This window comes from Dipodomys merriami, unplaced genomic scaffold (genome assembly GCF_024711535.1).
Source record: "Dipodomys merriami isolate MVZ:Mamm:240054 unplaced genomic scaffold, mDipMer1.0.p SCAF_17, whole genome shotgun sequence".
Lineage (NCBI taxonomy): Eukaryota > Metazoa > Chordata > Mammalia > Rodentia > Heteromyidae > Dipodomys > Dipodomys merriami.
The window spans coordinates 19,064,787-19,080,893 of NW_027203048.1; the positions used below are offsets into that span (position 1 = coordinate 19,064,787).

At 39.2% G+C, this 16,107-nt stretch overlaps 1 protein-coding gene across 3 annotated transcripts in view; it reads right to left on the reverse strand.

Annotated features, from left to right (window-relative positions):
- Positions 1-16,107, reverse strand: part of Cdkl4 (cyclin dependent kinase like 4) — a 51,090-nt gene that overhangs the window by 30,378 nt on the left and 4,605 nt on the right. For all 3 annotated transcript variants that reach the window (XM_070025439.1, XM_070025440.1, XM_070025438.1), the window contains 3 exons: positions 10,009-10,229; positions 5,630-5,751; positions 279-351 (listed from right to left, as the gene is read on the reverse strand). In XM_070025439.1, coding sequence (XP_069881540.1) covers positions 279-351; positions 5,630-5,751; positions 10,009-10,176 — 363 coding nt within the window. In that variant the 5' untranslated portion in view covers positions 10,177-10,229. The remainder of the gene's footprint in view (positions 1-278; positions 352-5,629; positions 5,752-10,008; positions 10,230-16,107) is intronic.

A 16,107-nucleotide genomic window follows, 5' to 3' on the forward strand; every position in this document is an offset into this window, starting at 1 on the left:
ACATTATGGACAAGCTGAAAAATTATTTTAACCCAATTTAACAACAATAACAGGAATAATTTGTATTGTGGCAAAGGAAACATTAAGTTTATACACTTTTTTAATTAATAAGACATTAATAACTTCTTACAGAAACTAGAAAAGGGATATGAATTATGAATTGCTTTCCCTCATATTTATAGCTTTCTTTTGTTTCTTTCCCACTATCTTTAAGCTCTTCAAACAGATCATAAACACAGCCATTATGAATAACTAAAGCATTAGAAAATGTTACTTACATTATGTTTATGACAGAAATTAAGAGCCTGAAGTGTTTGCCATAATACACTTTTGATCACTCCATCAGCAACTCTGGTAGGAAAAATAAAAAAGGATATTAAAACTCCTGGGATAGGATTCCAGGAGCAAAGGTTGAGAACAGAAGTGAAATGAAAGGGGACTGTCATGGTGTAAAAGCACAGCACAGAGGGGCTCCCAGATTCCTTTCTTCAAAATATTTCAAGGCCAGGTTTGAGGTGACCACCAGTAATGCCAGCACACAGGAAGGTGAGGCAGAATTGTGAGCTGAGCTAGGTACCAAGATCTTGTTTTAATGACAAGGCCAAGTTCTCATGAGGAAAGGGAGAAAATGGCGCCCTGTGGCTCCTTGGAGGCACGGAAGTGGGCGGTGCCTCACGTGTAGGCGCTGCCATGGAGGGCAGAGATTAGGTCTGCGAAGTGCTCATTTCTTTACAATAAAAACTCCTGAGTAGCTAGGATTACGGGTGTGAGCCACTGGCGTCTGGCTAATGCTGTCTTTTTAACTACCTGTTTTTCTTTTTGCTTGCCTGCTGCTCTCTCTCTATTTAATTTGTAACTTTAATTTTAAATAAACACACTCATATTTAAAGTTATAAAAATATATCCATGAAGTGTCTGACACCTGCCTAGCCATCCATTTATCCTTTACAATTCTACCTCCTGCCTCTTTGAGGAACATTTTATGCAAAAAGGTACAAATACTAACACGTACACATATATTTTAGTGGCTGTGGAAGATACCATTTAATGGATGTATTATAACTTACTTAGATCCCACAATGAGTAGTCAGATTGAGCCCATTGTTATTTAAGAAAAACTCTATTGAATATTTTGTAATCACTCACTTAGATTTCAGGGACCAAGGGTACACATGGTACATTTTGATTCTGCAATGTTAATCTCAGCTAGACCTTAGACCTTGTTTTGCAGAGAAATAGGTAAACTTGAAAGAGGAGGTAAATGTGTGATAAATGCTCAAGCATGTGCTACACTTATTGTGCAAGAGTATAGACATCTGATAAGTGGGTATGTTTACTGCCAAAGAGAGGCCAGGGGAAATAAAGGCCTGTGGAAGGGGCAAACTGTGAGCTTCTTGTGTCTGGCAGAATCATTATTCTGTGTAGAAAACATTGCAAAAGTATAATTGGCAGGTGTGATTTCCATGGGGAACAGAGGATCTGGGAACTTCTGTCTGGGAGTATTCTACTTTATGTAATTGTCCCTGTAAATTACAGTAACTGCACCCCTTGACCTTTTCTGTTGGTCTTTCCATTACATCACTGCTGCCATGATGCCTTCGCAGTTCCATCCTGCCAAACTCCCCTCTCCTGGGAAGGGTGGACTCATTTACACTCCCACTAAACATCTGTGCAGATGTCCCTATCTCCTTATCATCTTGCCAACTTTTGGTTTTGCCAATGTTATGTTTGCCAATCTGTGGTTAAAATAAAAAAAAGATAGTTCAGTTTTTATTTACCTTTCATTAACTTTAATGACTTTTTAAATAAGTTTCACGATTAGTGGATACCTCATTCCTTCTGTGTATTTACATTTCATACACTCATATTTTGAATTGGTTAGTTTACTAATTTACAAAGACTCCATGTATATTAGTCTGCCATATATGCTGCAAATATTTTTCTGAGTGTTTGTCTTTCAAATGTGGATGGGGTTATTTACATTATTTTCAAAAATCTGTAAGCATTCTTTAATTAAAAAATCTGTGTAATACTCCAACCATATCCACCACTCAGACTTAATGGTACTTCAAACTATTTAGAATCTGTACTTTGTATCTGGTTTTATTGAATCAGGAGACACCTATGCATAACTCAGTTACAGCATCTCTATGTATGACTAAAGTATATTCGCAGAAGCCAGTGTAGTCCTTATTTTGGATGATAATTACTATGTCATGCTCTTGGCACCAGGCATCAGGAAGCAACTCTTGGATTCTACTTCTTCTAATGATTAATATTGTGAAAGTATCTAATTCTCAGTATTAAAGTCTTTCCCGGGGTTGGGAAGGTGGCTCAGTGGTAGAGTGCTTGCCTTGCATGCCTGAGGCCCTGAGTTCGATTCCTCAGCACCACTTAAGCAAAAAGAAAAAAGCCGGAAGTGGCGCAGTGGCTCAAGTGGTAGAGCGCTAGCCTTGAGCTGAAGAGCTGAGGGACAGTGCCCAGGCCCAGAGTTCAGGCCCCACGACCACACCTCCCCCCCGAAAAAAAGTCTTTCCCATTTGAAATGTCTATTTCTTCACTGAATTTGAATATAACTTTACCCCTCTCCTCTTTGACCAAGTGTCAAACTTTTTTTTTTTTTTTAAACTGTATTTTTTTTTGTCTTTTCTTTTTTGGTACTGGGGATCGAACCCAGGACGTTGCACTTGCTAGGCAAGCACTTTGCCACTGAGCTACATCCCAGCCCTTTGTTTGTTTGTTTGTTTGTTTTTAACTGCCAAGTGTCAAACTTAAGAAAACATTGCTTAAATTTTTTTTATAAGAAGCAGAAAGAATATAGCCATTTTGAGCACTATGAAACAGACCACCAGAGTTCAAATCCTAACTATTAATGTAGGAACAGGATGCTGGGCAGGAACTATAAGATTACAGGTGGCAGAGAACTGGGCAGCAAGGCAGGGGTTTGAGTTCATAAATGGCCAGAACCTTGCATTATAAAATTAATAACATGGACTTACACAGTGTTAATATGACAGGAGAATCTGCTGTGGGAGAGAATGTGTGAAGGCTTCTCACTGGACTGCATGCCTTTGTTTAGTTAGCTCTGATTATAAAGGCAGACTCTGTCACTGTCTAAACAACATCTATATAAAATAATAACTGTGAAAAATACCAGCAATTTTATTGCCAATGAACTTCAACTCTGCTGCAAACTGGTTCATGCCTATAATCCTAGCTACTCAGGAGACTAAGATCCAAGGATGTCACTTCAAAGCCAGCCCAGAACATATTTCCAATTAACCATCAAAAAGCTGGAACTGGAGGCATGGATCAAGTGGTAGAGCATCAGCTGTAAGCAAAAAGGGCTGAGTTCATCCACTATATACTGGCACACACCAAAAAGGTGAACTATAAATTGATTAATCATTTGTGTGTGCCAGTACTGGGGCTTGAACTCAGGGCCTCACATTCTTCCTTAGATTTTTCACTCAAGTTGCCACTCTCTACCACACAGCCCCACTTCTGGGTTTTTTGGTGGTTAGTTGGGGATAAGAATCTCTCAGAGGGGGGAGGCGGGGAAGGGATGTGAAGGGTAAACAAAGGAGGAGGCTGCAATGCTTGGTAAGAAATGTATGCATTATCCTGCCCATGTAATTGTAGCCCCTCTGTACAGTATGTTCTCAAATAAAATAAAATAAAATTTAAAAAAAAAAAAAAAAAAAAGAATCTCTCAGATTTGTCTCCCGAGCTCGTTTCAAACCTTCATCCTCAGCTCTCAGCCTCCTGAGTCGCTAGGATGAGCCATCAGCACCCAGATAATTAATCATTTTAGTTGTTTTTTAATATCTGACTTAAAAATTTAAAAATAATATATGTGCATTCACTAGAAGATTGTTGAATATCCCAGGTACATTTTCAATTGCACTTCACATTCTACTATTAGCTTATCCTTTCATCACAGCATTTTTTTTTCCCATCACAGCATTTTTGTGAACATTTCCCAACGATATTATCTGTCCTCCTACAGCATTCATTCTACCTGGCTAGATGAAGTTTCTCATGTATAACAAAATACATGTTGCCAATATTTTGCTTTGCAGTGCTAGGGGCCAAGTCTAGGACCTCCTGCATGCTAGGCTACATATACCCTGCTTTCCTCCTGTTCTTCTTTATTATTATTATTATTATTTTGCCAGTCCTGGGCTTGAATTCAGGGCCTGGGTACAGTCCCTGGGTTTTTTTGCTCAAGGCTAGTGCTCTATCACTTGAACCACAGTTCCACTTTCAGCTTTTTTGGTGGTTAATTGGGAATGAGTCTTACCACTCTTTCTACCTGGGCTGACTTTGAACCACAATTCTCAGTAGCTAGGATTAGAAGTGTGAGCCATTCTGACTGGCTACTTTCTTCTTTTTTGAGATAGGCTCTTATTATACAGTCTAGGTTGGCCTCAAACTCATTATCTTTCCACCTCTACTTCCCAAGTACTTGGAACAAACCTGGACTGATTCCTTACTATTGGACAATTAGGTAAGTCCCATTTTTTCTGTTGTGACAATCTGTTGTGACAATTTTTGCTTCTATCTGAATATTTTCTAGATATTCCTCTAAATAGATTTTTTGGGTCAAAATATATAGTTTTTAAATATTCATATTTCTGGCCAAATTATCTACCTAATTACATTATTTCTAGCTGCAAATGAGACCTGATTACCTGACTGTTGACATATTGAGTATATTGGTTTGTGATGAATCTTTGCCAACTTTGAAAGGTGTGATATGGTACCTAATTTAAATATTTTTTAAAATTTCTTTGACTTATAGGGAGAATATATTAGTCATTTTAATTGCACATTTTAAAAATAAGTTGCTTTTATATAACTACTAGAATGTAAAGTTTTAAAACGCTAGCTTTTTTTTTTGTTGTTGTTGGTTTGTGGAGCTTCTACTCAGGGCCTGGGCCCTATCCCTGAGCTCTTTTGCTCAAGGCTAGTGCTCTACCACTTAAAGACACAGCTCTGCTTCTGGGTTTTGAGTGGTTAATTGGAGATAAGAGTCTCATAGGGACTTTTCTGCATGGGCTGGCTTCAAACTGGGATCCTCAGATCTCAGCCTTCTGAGTAGCAAGGATTACAGGTGTGAGCTACCGGTGCTCCACATTTTGTATGTTTTATTTATAGCTTTCATCCTTACATCTAGCTGGGTACACATTGTGCACCCACTAAATCCTTTTGAATGAATATATTTTCTAATTGGGATTTAATAGTTTCTAAAATTTGATTTATAATATCTACATGAACAGACCTTGAATCTGATTAATTCTGGTAGTTTACCCACTTTATGATGTTTGCTTGAGATAAGGTCTTGCTATGTAGGCAGACCAAGACAACCCCCCTAGATAATCACATATAACTGACCTCACAAAATGCACAGTGGTTTGCATTACAGTACGTTTGTCCTCTTGGCTGAGTTCCCTCGAGGTTAATATCTGATGCCCTCTGAGCAGTTTCTATCTGCAGCTAGAGAGGGGTGGCCAGAGCCATCTGGGTAGAAGGGGAACTATGGGTGGGTTTGAAATCTGCCACGGCTGATTCCACAAAGAAGGAAAGAGAATTGGCCATATAAAACTTCAGTTTCTGAATTACTTACCCATTTGGGTTCCTTTCCAGCTCATTTAAAAGCGTGTGATCACAGTATTCAAAAACTAAATGCATTTTCTTTTTTCTCCTAAATACCTCAATGAGGTTCACAAGGTTTGGGTGTTTTAATTGCTGCAAAGGAATTGAAATCCCAAGTTTAGTAATATGGTTAATGTTTCCTTAGACCCTTTCCATTTGAAGAAAATACAACCTTCTCAATCATATGCATGTGTATGTACTAGTCCTGAGGCTTGAACTCAGGGTCTGGGTGCTATCCTTAATTCTTTTTGCTCAAGGCTAGTGCTCTACCACTGAGCCACAGCTCCACTTCCAGCTTTTTCTAAGTAGTTTATTAGAGATAAGAGTTTCATGTACTTTTCTGCCTGGGCTGGCTTCAAACTACAATCCTCAGATCTCAGCCTCTTGAGTAGCTAAGATTACAGAGTAAGCCATGCGAGCCTGGCTTGAGTTAGAATTTTATTGTAGTTCCTCATAAGATAGCCATAGAAACTCCAGGTTGGAAGAAATTTAGCATATTGCCTACTGTCTATAATTGATAGTAAATGAACTGCTTTCCCTTTGGTGATAGCAAATAAAGTATGTAAGTCAAAATGTGAGCACTAGTTGGACACTGTTGGCTCATGCCTGTAATCCTAGCTACTCAGGAGGTTGAGATCTAAGGATAGTGGTTCAAAGCCAATCCATGACACTCTAATCTCCAATTGCCCACCAAAAAAGCCAAAAATGAAGCTGTGGCTCCAGTGACAAGAATGCCATCCCATTGCAAAAAACGAGGGACAGTTCCCAGGCCCTAAATTCAATCCCTAGTACCACCACCACCCACCACCACCACCCACCACCACTAACACACACACACACACACACACACACACACACACACACACACACACACACATTCACACTCGCATGCACACAACTCTGCACATAATATGGAAAGTAAATATCCAAGTCATAACCTAAATAAAAAGTTGAAGAAATGGAATTTTAACTAAAGGACTATAAAAAAAATCATAAAAATCTACTTAGCTTCTAGAGATGTAGATTTAATGTAACTGCCAACTGGACTTAAGCTCAGCTTGGATTCTAGTGTTGGTTCTTAGCAATATTAGACCCTAGTACCAGTACTGTGGCTTGAACTCTAGGCCTTGTGCTCACACTTGGCTTTTTCTGCTTCAGGCTAGAGTTCTACTACTAAACTACGCTGGTTAATTGGAGATGTAGGCTCCTGGGCAAATGCCTAGATTGGCTCCAAATAGAGATCCTCAGATTTCAGCCATCTAAGTATCTAGACTTACAGGTGTGAGTCACAGGTGCCCAGCTAGACCCCACTCTTACATTTCAACACTGCCCATTTGGATGTAACAGGGATGCTATAATGAGATTGTAAAATGAGATTGTCCTGTACAAACCAGGATAGATGATCATTCCTATTTATAGCTCATTTTCTTTGTTGTTCTCCCAGAATAGTTGACAAAGCAGCTTGCTAAGCCCATTTACTCAGAAAGATATGAGAGACAGTATTTTTATATAGTAGGAACTCAAAATATAGTTGTAGGTCCCATATTCAACCAACAGAGTCTAGGTACACAGAAGACTTCAGACTGCGTGATTGTGACAAAAAAGAAAAAAAAACAAAAAATTACCCTACAAACATGAGCCTGCTGTTCTACAGTTTGGAAAATGAGAATTGATTCCATATGGGAAAATGTATCTAGCCGGGAACCGGTGGCTCATGCCTGTAATCCTACTTTAGAGGCTGAGATCTGAGGATTTCAGTTCAAAGCCAGCCTGGGTAGGAAAGTCCATGAGCCTCTTATCTTCAATTAACCAGAGTGCTAACCTTGAGTGAAAAAGCTCAGGTATAGCACCCAGGTCCTGATAACCCAGGCCCTATAACTGACAAAAAAACAAAACAAAAAGACCCAAAATGTTCAGAGCTCCCAAACAAATTGCTTCCGAAGTACCTCAACGTCTGAAAGAGCAAAAGGTCAAAGAAGAGCAGATGAGTCAGTTGTTTTGTGTTTTGGCACAAACACAGAACAGAAAGGAAGGAAGGGATTCAGAGATACTACATAGCTCAATCAATGTCCATGTTTAACCTGGTCAAATCTCTGGCTAGGTCAGAACTTTATACCTGCTTTGCAAATAGAGCTCACTTAGTCTAGACACAGTGACTTGCCTAAAGTAAAAGATAGTGTGGCGAGGAGACAAAATCACAAAGCAGGTGACGTGAGGAGGGGAAAGTCCATTTATCATAGAAAGAATGTGTTCTGGGCTTGCATGGTACAATGTGCTAAAAGCAGGAGAGTACATTATGAGAGACCAAGCAGAGTTCATACTCAATTCGGAAAAGTTGTAACTCACAAGCGCCCATTTGAGCAATCACTTTACTATGGAGGGAGAGAGGAAAAGATGAAAACATAACTTTATTAGAAAACAATACTGCTCTCCCCCACGGTATAACCCCTGTTTTCACTATATTTGATGTAGTTATAATTTGTGGAGGGGAAGGTGGACCCATTGCAACAATGAGATGTACAAGACGTTATGTCGAAAATCGAACTTTACAACTTTGGCATGGGGGTGGGGAGGGAGGGGTGGGGGAGTAGGGGCGAGATGGGAAGGGATGGTAAGGGAAAACAAAGGAGGAGGCAACAAAGCTTGATAAGAAATGTACTCGTTACTTTGCCCATGTAATTTTAACCCCTCTGTATGGTATTTTCACAATAAAAAAATTATCACTGAACCCTAAAAAAAAAAAAAAGAAAGAAAAGAAAAGAAAACAATACTGCTTGGTGCAGACACACCCTGCAGCTTAGACCAGTGATAGATGACAGTGCTGGGTGCTCACTACTGCCCTCTGCTGACTAACAGATATGAATTAAGTTTATCATGAGGGATGTGCTGAAAACTGTGTGTTAAATTATATTCTAAAAAAGTGTTATAATGTATTGATGGGGAAACTTGCTTCAGATGATACTTGAAAAAGAGAAAAAACATACAATTATTATCCCTTTTAGAAACCATGTTTCTGAGGTTTTCTAAAAATAGAAGACACAATTTAAATGTGAAGACTGAGCCAGGCACTATAGCTCACGCTTGTGGCTAGGAGGCTGAGATGGGGAGAAAAGTTTAAGGCCAGCCTGGGCAGAGAAATCTGTGAGATTCTACCTAGAAAACAGCCAGCAAAAAGCTGTGATGATGGGTAGCTCAAGTGGTAGAGTGCCTGCCAAGCAAGCAAGTGGAGCAAATATGAGGCCCTGAGTTCAAAACCCAGTATCAATTCAAAAAACAATAAAAAGGGGAAGGTTGGCTTGAAATCACATGGTCATGTTAGCCAATGTGTGGTCCACCCACCTGCAGCCTCTCTACTTTCTGAGAACTAGTTAGAAATGCAGAGTCTCAGGGCCAACACCAGACCCAACCCACCTCCAAACTGCATTTCAACAAGATCCCCAAAGGATTCCAGTACATGCTGGTGTTGGAGAAACTCCGATCTAGGCTTTATCATCCTAAAATGGTCAGATTTTTAAGCTAGGAAAAAAGTGCATTGGTGGCTCATAAATCTTATGAGTAATTCTCTTTCAGTAACAACAACAACAACAAAAGACTTTATGTGAAAATATTTCTGTCCCCGGGGCGATATTAAGTGCATCTAAGAACCATCAAAGAATCTAAGGGAAGTACAGGCTGGAATGAACCAATGCCTATGCATGGATGGGGGCATGGCTTGCTGCCCTATGACTCCTTTGGTGTTGGGAAAGTTTTTTTGTTTTTCTTTGTTTTTGCCAGTCCTGGGGCTTGAGCTCTGGGCCTGGGCATTGTCCCTGAACCTCTTTTTGCTCAAGACTAGCACTCTACCACTTAAACCACAGTGTCACTTGTTTTTTTGTTTTTTGAGTAGTTTATTGGAGATAAGAGTCTCAAGAACTTTTCTACCCAGGCTGGCTTCAAACCACGATCCTCAGATCTCAGGTTCCTCAGTAAGTAGGATTACAGGAGTGAGCCACCGGCACTTGGCTGGGAAGTATCCTTGTAGTTAGTGGTTTATTGTGAAAGTGTGGGGGGGGCGGGGAGGGAGCAATCAGAGATAAAACGAAGAAATTATTAGGGTTAGGAGAATTAGTAGAGTGTAAATATTTACCAACCAGAATGGAAGTACTTCAATACGTTAACCATCTACAGTTATGCCCCAAAATATCAGATAAACACACTGGAGTGGCCAAAGTCCAAAATGAGGTACGATCAACTTATTTCCAAAAAGGAAATTGAATGTAGTGGAACTATCACTTTTTTAAATGTTTTGTAATTTTAGCATATGTCTTTCACTCAGTACCTTGGTAATATATAAATAGAAAATTAACCTACCTTCAACATACGTATTTCTCTTAGTGCTATTTTCTTAACAACAGGATCATCTTCAGATTCCACAAATTTTTTGATAGCTACTACTTGTCCAGAGGCTTTGTTTCGGCATTTGAATACAACTCCATAGGACCCCTCTCCAATCTTAGCTAGTTTTTCATACTTTTCCATTCTAGTTAAAGTAACTTAAAATGATTGTATTGGCTTGCAGTATAAAGCTATACCTGGAAAAGAAGAGCAAATCACTTTAATCAAATTATAATGAACATTCTCCAATTTGCCTCGACTGCTAAACTTTTATTTCCACTGAATAATTTTAAGTCCACTTAAAAATACTTGGATGTGTGTTGGCAGCATGGTTCAGTGTTAGAGTGCCTGCCTAGCAAATGTGAGGCCAAGTTTGAAACCCAGTGCTTCAAAAAAAAAAAAAAAAAAAAAAAGAGAAATGTGATTTTGTATTTTGCTACTTAAGCAAACATTTGTATGTTACTTTGTTAGTTTTACGCAGTTCTTCAGTTATCACAAATATTTGACATATTATTTCTTTGGTCTTTGTTCTGGTAGTATTGGAATTTGAACTGAGGACCTCATACATACTAGGCTGGCACTCTATCATTTGAGCTATTCCCCCAGATTTTTTTTTTTTCTGATAGGATCTTCCACTTTTTGTGCAGGAACAGACTCAGACACCCTATCAATTCCTTCTTCCTAGGTGGGATTAAAAACATAAACATCACATCCCACCTTTCCCCCTCAAATTATTTCTTATAATGAATCTGTGTTTTGTGCTATTAAATTCAAAGGACTTCTAGAAAGGAAAGTTATCTGATCTATTGCTTTCGTTATCCCAAGTAACTCATTAAAATAGGAGGCTATAAAATGTAGGTAAAGGAACACTTCATACTGTTTAGTATGTTATTTATCTTTTCCTCCCTAATTCACAAATACCACAATGAATAGACATGGTTCGAAGTGCTATACTTCCACCTGGTGGAAAGAAGCAAGAGAAAAATTTGGGCTGCTGGGACATTAACAATAACGGAAGCTTTTCAGAACCCCATTTGCTGCTCTTGCTTTTAGTTATGTTACTGACATTGCACAGAAAAGGAGGTAGATTTCTCCATTCTTCCTTAGTGTTCTTATATAGTGGCCTTTAGGAAGTGCCTGCTTATGTCTCCGTTTTGCATCACCTGTTCCTGATTATTTTTGTAACTAGGTTATACATCAAATAATGGATAAAGCCAACATAATGAGTAGTTTAGGAATTAAAAATAAACCTTTTATGTTTCAAAGATCCCACCTATTAGCAAACTTCTGAGTACAATCTAATAGAAGTAATACTAACCAGCACTTAAAGAATATATTACCTGCACAAATAGTGCATGAAGATGCTATTTTTATCCAGTGGTGCATATGAGAAACCAGAGGTGCCATGAGGGAACTAGAACCTAAGTGGTTGGGTTCTGAAGGTCACAATTTTTTTTTTTTTTTTTTTTTGTCGGTCATGGGGCTTGAACTCCAGGCCTGGGTGCTGTCCCTCAGCTCTTCAGCTCAAGGCGAGCGCTCTACCACTTGAGCTACAGCGCCACTTCCGGTTTTCTGGTGGTTTATTGGAGATAGGAGTCTCATGGTCTCTCCTGCCCGGGCTGGCTTTGAACCGCGATCCTCAGATCTCAGCCTCCTGAGTAGCTAGGATTACAGGCGTGAGCCACCAGCGTCCGGCTTGAAGGTCACAATTTTTAATCACTACACTTTGCTGTCTCTGTTAACTCACCAGAATGCACCTTCTTAAATAACTAATTAGTTAATTAAGCTTTGTTCCAGTAATGGGGTTGAACCCAGGGCCTCACTGCTGTCCTGAAGGCTAGCATTCCATTTGAGCCACAGCTCCATTTCTAGTTTTTTGGTTGTTAACTGGAGGTAAGAGTCATGGACTTTCCTGCCCTGGGCTGGCTTTGAACCTCAATCTTCAGATCTATTAGATAGGATTACAGGTGTGAGTTACTCATGCCCAGCATTTTTTTTCTTCCTCAGCTTGTTCTAGTCCCTTATTAAAGGAAGACAATTTAAGCATATTTATTCAAGTAACAGGGAAAATCCATCACAGATTAAGTTCTGAAAACAATTTATAGTATACTTTTATCTAAGTATCTTAAGGATGCTTAGATATAATATATACACATACATTTGCCTTTCTCTAAACTAGTGATAGGTTGCTAGAAAGAAAATAAAAGAATGTAGAGCCAGTGGCTTATGCCTGTAATCCTAACTACTCAGGAAGCTGAGATCTGAGGATCATTGTTCAAAACCAGCCAGGGCAGACAAACAGAAAACCTCATCTCCAATTAACCAGCAAAGAGCTGGAACTGGAGGCATAGCTCAAGTGGTAGAATGACAGCATGAGTAAAAAGAGCTGAAGGAAGCCCTGAGTTCAATACCAAGTACTTGCATTCGCATGCGTTTAAGCTTGTTGCACACATGCATGTGCATGCGCAGAAGCGCGCACACACAGACAGACAGACAGACAGACAGACACACACACACACACACACACACACACACACACACACAGACACAGAAATTTGCTTTAGAAAGATATTGACATAGAACTTCCTACTTAACCTGCTTGTGATGATACTTAGGAAAGGTATGACTATCATAAGAAACTTCATTCTGAAATTTCAGTCTATGTATTTTCTTATTTCTCTCTAGGTAGTTATTTGTGATCTATTTATTTGTGTTTTCCCTTGCCTCCCCAACAGATCCACTAATGACTGAATTCCTCAGATTAATCCGATCTTTGAGTCAACCAGATGGCTGAATAAAAGTTTCATCAAACAGTAATTTACCTGGCCCCTTCTCAACATTATCTGATTTTTCTTTCTTTCTTTCTTTCTTTCTTTTTTTTTGGTCGGTCATGGGGCTTGAACTCTGGGCCTGGGCACTGTCCCTCAGCTCTTCAGCTCAAGGCTAGCACTCTACCACTTGCGCCACAGCCACTTTTGGTTTTCTGGTGTTTTATTGGAGATAAGAGTCTCATGGACTTTCCTGCCCATATTGGCTTTGAAATGTGATCCTCCTGACTAGCTAGGATTAAAGGCATGAGCCACCAGCACAACGGGCTAATATCTGATTCCTAAAGCCTGTATATGCTGATGAAGCTGATACATAAGCAGGACTTAGATGAAGGCAGGAATTCCACAGAGAAATTTAAGACTAATTCCAGGTCACTTTGCCAGAGGTTCACAAGCAATAATTCCTAATCTCCTACTTGAGACCCAGGCCTAGGGAATCTCTACATTCATGGGCAGAATCATTCCAAAATTGGGACACTGTAAATCAAATGCTTCTTTTGTTTTTTGTTTCTCCTTTAATTGAAGTTCACAAGCATGCGCTACATTCCAGCTAAATGACCTGTAAACATACATGTGGAGGGACTGAGAGTTAAGGACAGTGGCTGTCATTTGCTTGATGTCTTCTTACAGCTTACAGTAAGCTAGAGGAATCAACCAAACAAATATAACCACATAAGTCTAATATGTATCTTCACCCTAACAGGAAAAGAGTGAACTCTACAAACCTAAATGGAAAAGGAAGAGATGAATACTCTAGATGATATTTCTCTAGAGATCCCATTGGAAATCTCTACACAAAGACAAGAGATGCTAGGCGCCAGTGGCTCCCACCTGTAATCCTAGCTACTCAGGAGGCTGAGATCTGTGGATCGTGGCTCAAAGCCAGCCAAACAGGGTAGTCCATGAGAGACTTATCTCCACTTACTCTCTTACCCTCCCGCCCCCCCCAAGAAAAACTCGCTTAAAGTGGGGCTGTGGGTCAAGCAGTAAAGCATTAGCCTTGAGCAAAAAAGCTCAGGGACACCACCCAGGCCCTGAGTTCAAGGCCCAGGAACAGCGCACACACACACATACACATGCACACACAAGAGACCAGATCTAGAAAGTAAGTTAAAGAGGGGTCTAACATAGGTTCCACATCACCCTCTAGGGAAGAAAATGCTTGTTAAGGAGGTGACAGTCAGTGTGGCACCACTCTGGAGGTGGGGTGGGGGTGGGGTTATTAATCAAGAGAGAAATATAAAATATATAAAAAAAATCCACTATACATCCACCAAAAAGGTGAAAATCCAGGTAAGTATGTGTAAAAATGAGAACTTATGGACTGGGAAGGTGGCTCAGTGGTAGAGCGCTTGCCTTGCATGCATGAGGCCCTGGGTTTGATTCTCAGCACCACATAAGCAAAAAGAAAAAAGCTAGAAGTGGCACTGTGGCTCAAGTGGTAGAGTGCTAGCCTTGAGCTGAAGAGCTGAGGGATAGCGCCCAGGCCCAGAGTTCAGGCCCTACGACTGGGATTAGAACTTACTTTTTTTCCCTGCTGGTACTGGGGCTTGTATTCAGACCCCAGGTGCTGTCTTCGCACTTTTTTGCTCAAGGCTATTGCTCTACCACTTGAGCCATAAACTTCTTCCATTTAAAAAAAATTTAGTAGTTTATTGGAGATAAGTCTCATGGACCTTTCCTCCTGGGCTGGCTTTGAACTTCAATCTTCAGATCAACCTCCTGAGTGGCTACTGGCAACTGGCTAGTTACTTGTAAGAGTACGAAAGTACAAATGTTCATTTTACTGTTGTTCATAGGTGTTTCAAACTGAACATAATCTAAATTCCACTGGTTGCTGAATGGATAAAGAAAAGGCAATCAAGGCAATGAAATGTTATTGGACAATAATAATAATAACATAATGTAGATAACATTTTTGAAAAGAAGAAGATGCAAGCATGTGGTACATATTTGTAATGTTTTCACTACGGAGGCTGACTTGGGAGGATTGTTAGTTTTTAGCCTTGCCTAAATAACAAGACTATCTCAAAATACTGAAAAAGGAAAAAAAATTACCCTAACAAGTAAGCAACACCCCAAAACAAAACCATAAAAAAGGCCCCAACCAAAAAACTCCAGAACATAATGTTATGAAAGAAGCCATATATACATGCACACAATATCCACCCATACTGTAGGATTCTATATACATGAAGTTTCTAGAAAAAGCATATACGCCCCTGGGGACAAAACATCTCCTTGGTGTTATTCTGCACAAAAATGCCAAAGCAGAATCTGATTATGAAGAAACAATGGACACAGACAAACTGAAGTTAATTTACAAAATAACTTGGCCTGAATTCTAGAAATATCAAGGTCATATAAGACAAAGAATATCAAGTCATATAAGACAAAGATCAAAGCACTGTTCTAGGTTACAGGAGACTAAAATCCAAATGCCAAGCAAGATTCTGAACTAGATTGTGAAATGAAGAAAGAATAATTATCAAGTGTATTATTGGAATTATTGGCAAAATCCAAACACTGTCTATTAAATAGTTGTTAAATTTCTTGGTATTTTGTACTATGGATGTTAACAGTCCTAGTTTTTAGGAAATATGTACCAAAATATTTAATGGTTAAAGGATCATGGTGTTGGCAACCTATTCTCAAATGGTATTAAAATTAACATGCATACATACATGTATATACACATATATACACACATGCACATACACATATGCAGGCACATGTATGCAAATGTGCAAACATATATACACATATTTGTATACACATACGTATACATGGAAATATATAGAAATGCTAACAAATGGATAAGAGTAACACTGAGCTGAGATACATGGCAATTCAGTGTATTACTCTTGTAAGTCTGAATTATTACATTTAACAAAGCTATTTCAAAGTGTCTTATTTAATTTCCTTCTTTATATCTACTTCCATTTTAGACCCAAAGCATCTTTTTCAACATCAATCTGATCAGTTATCATATTTTCAAAAATGTTTCATGATCTCTAAGGCAATAGAATGAAATTCAAACTTCTGCTTGTCTCCATTTTACCTTTCTAGTTTCATCCCTCAGATTCTTCTCCAAGCTTGCTCACATCTCCAAGGCTGTTTATACTACTGTCTGAAATGTCTGACCCTGAGATCCTTCTTACACTTAAACTCACATGCCTTTTCTACTTATCCTTTCCTAATCCTCAATTATGCTCTTTTTCTGCACACTCCTGGGGCTTGAACTCAG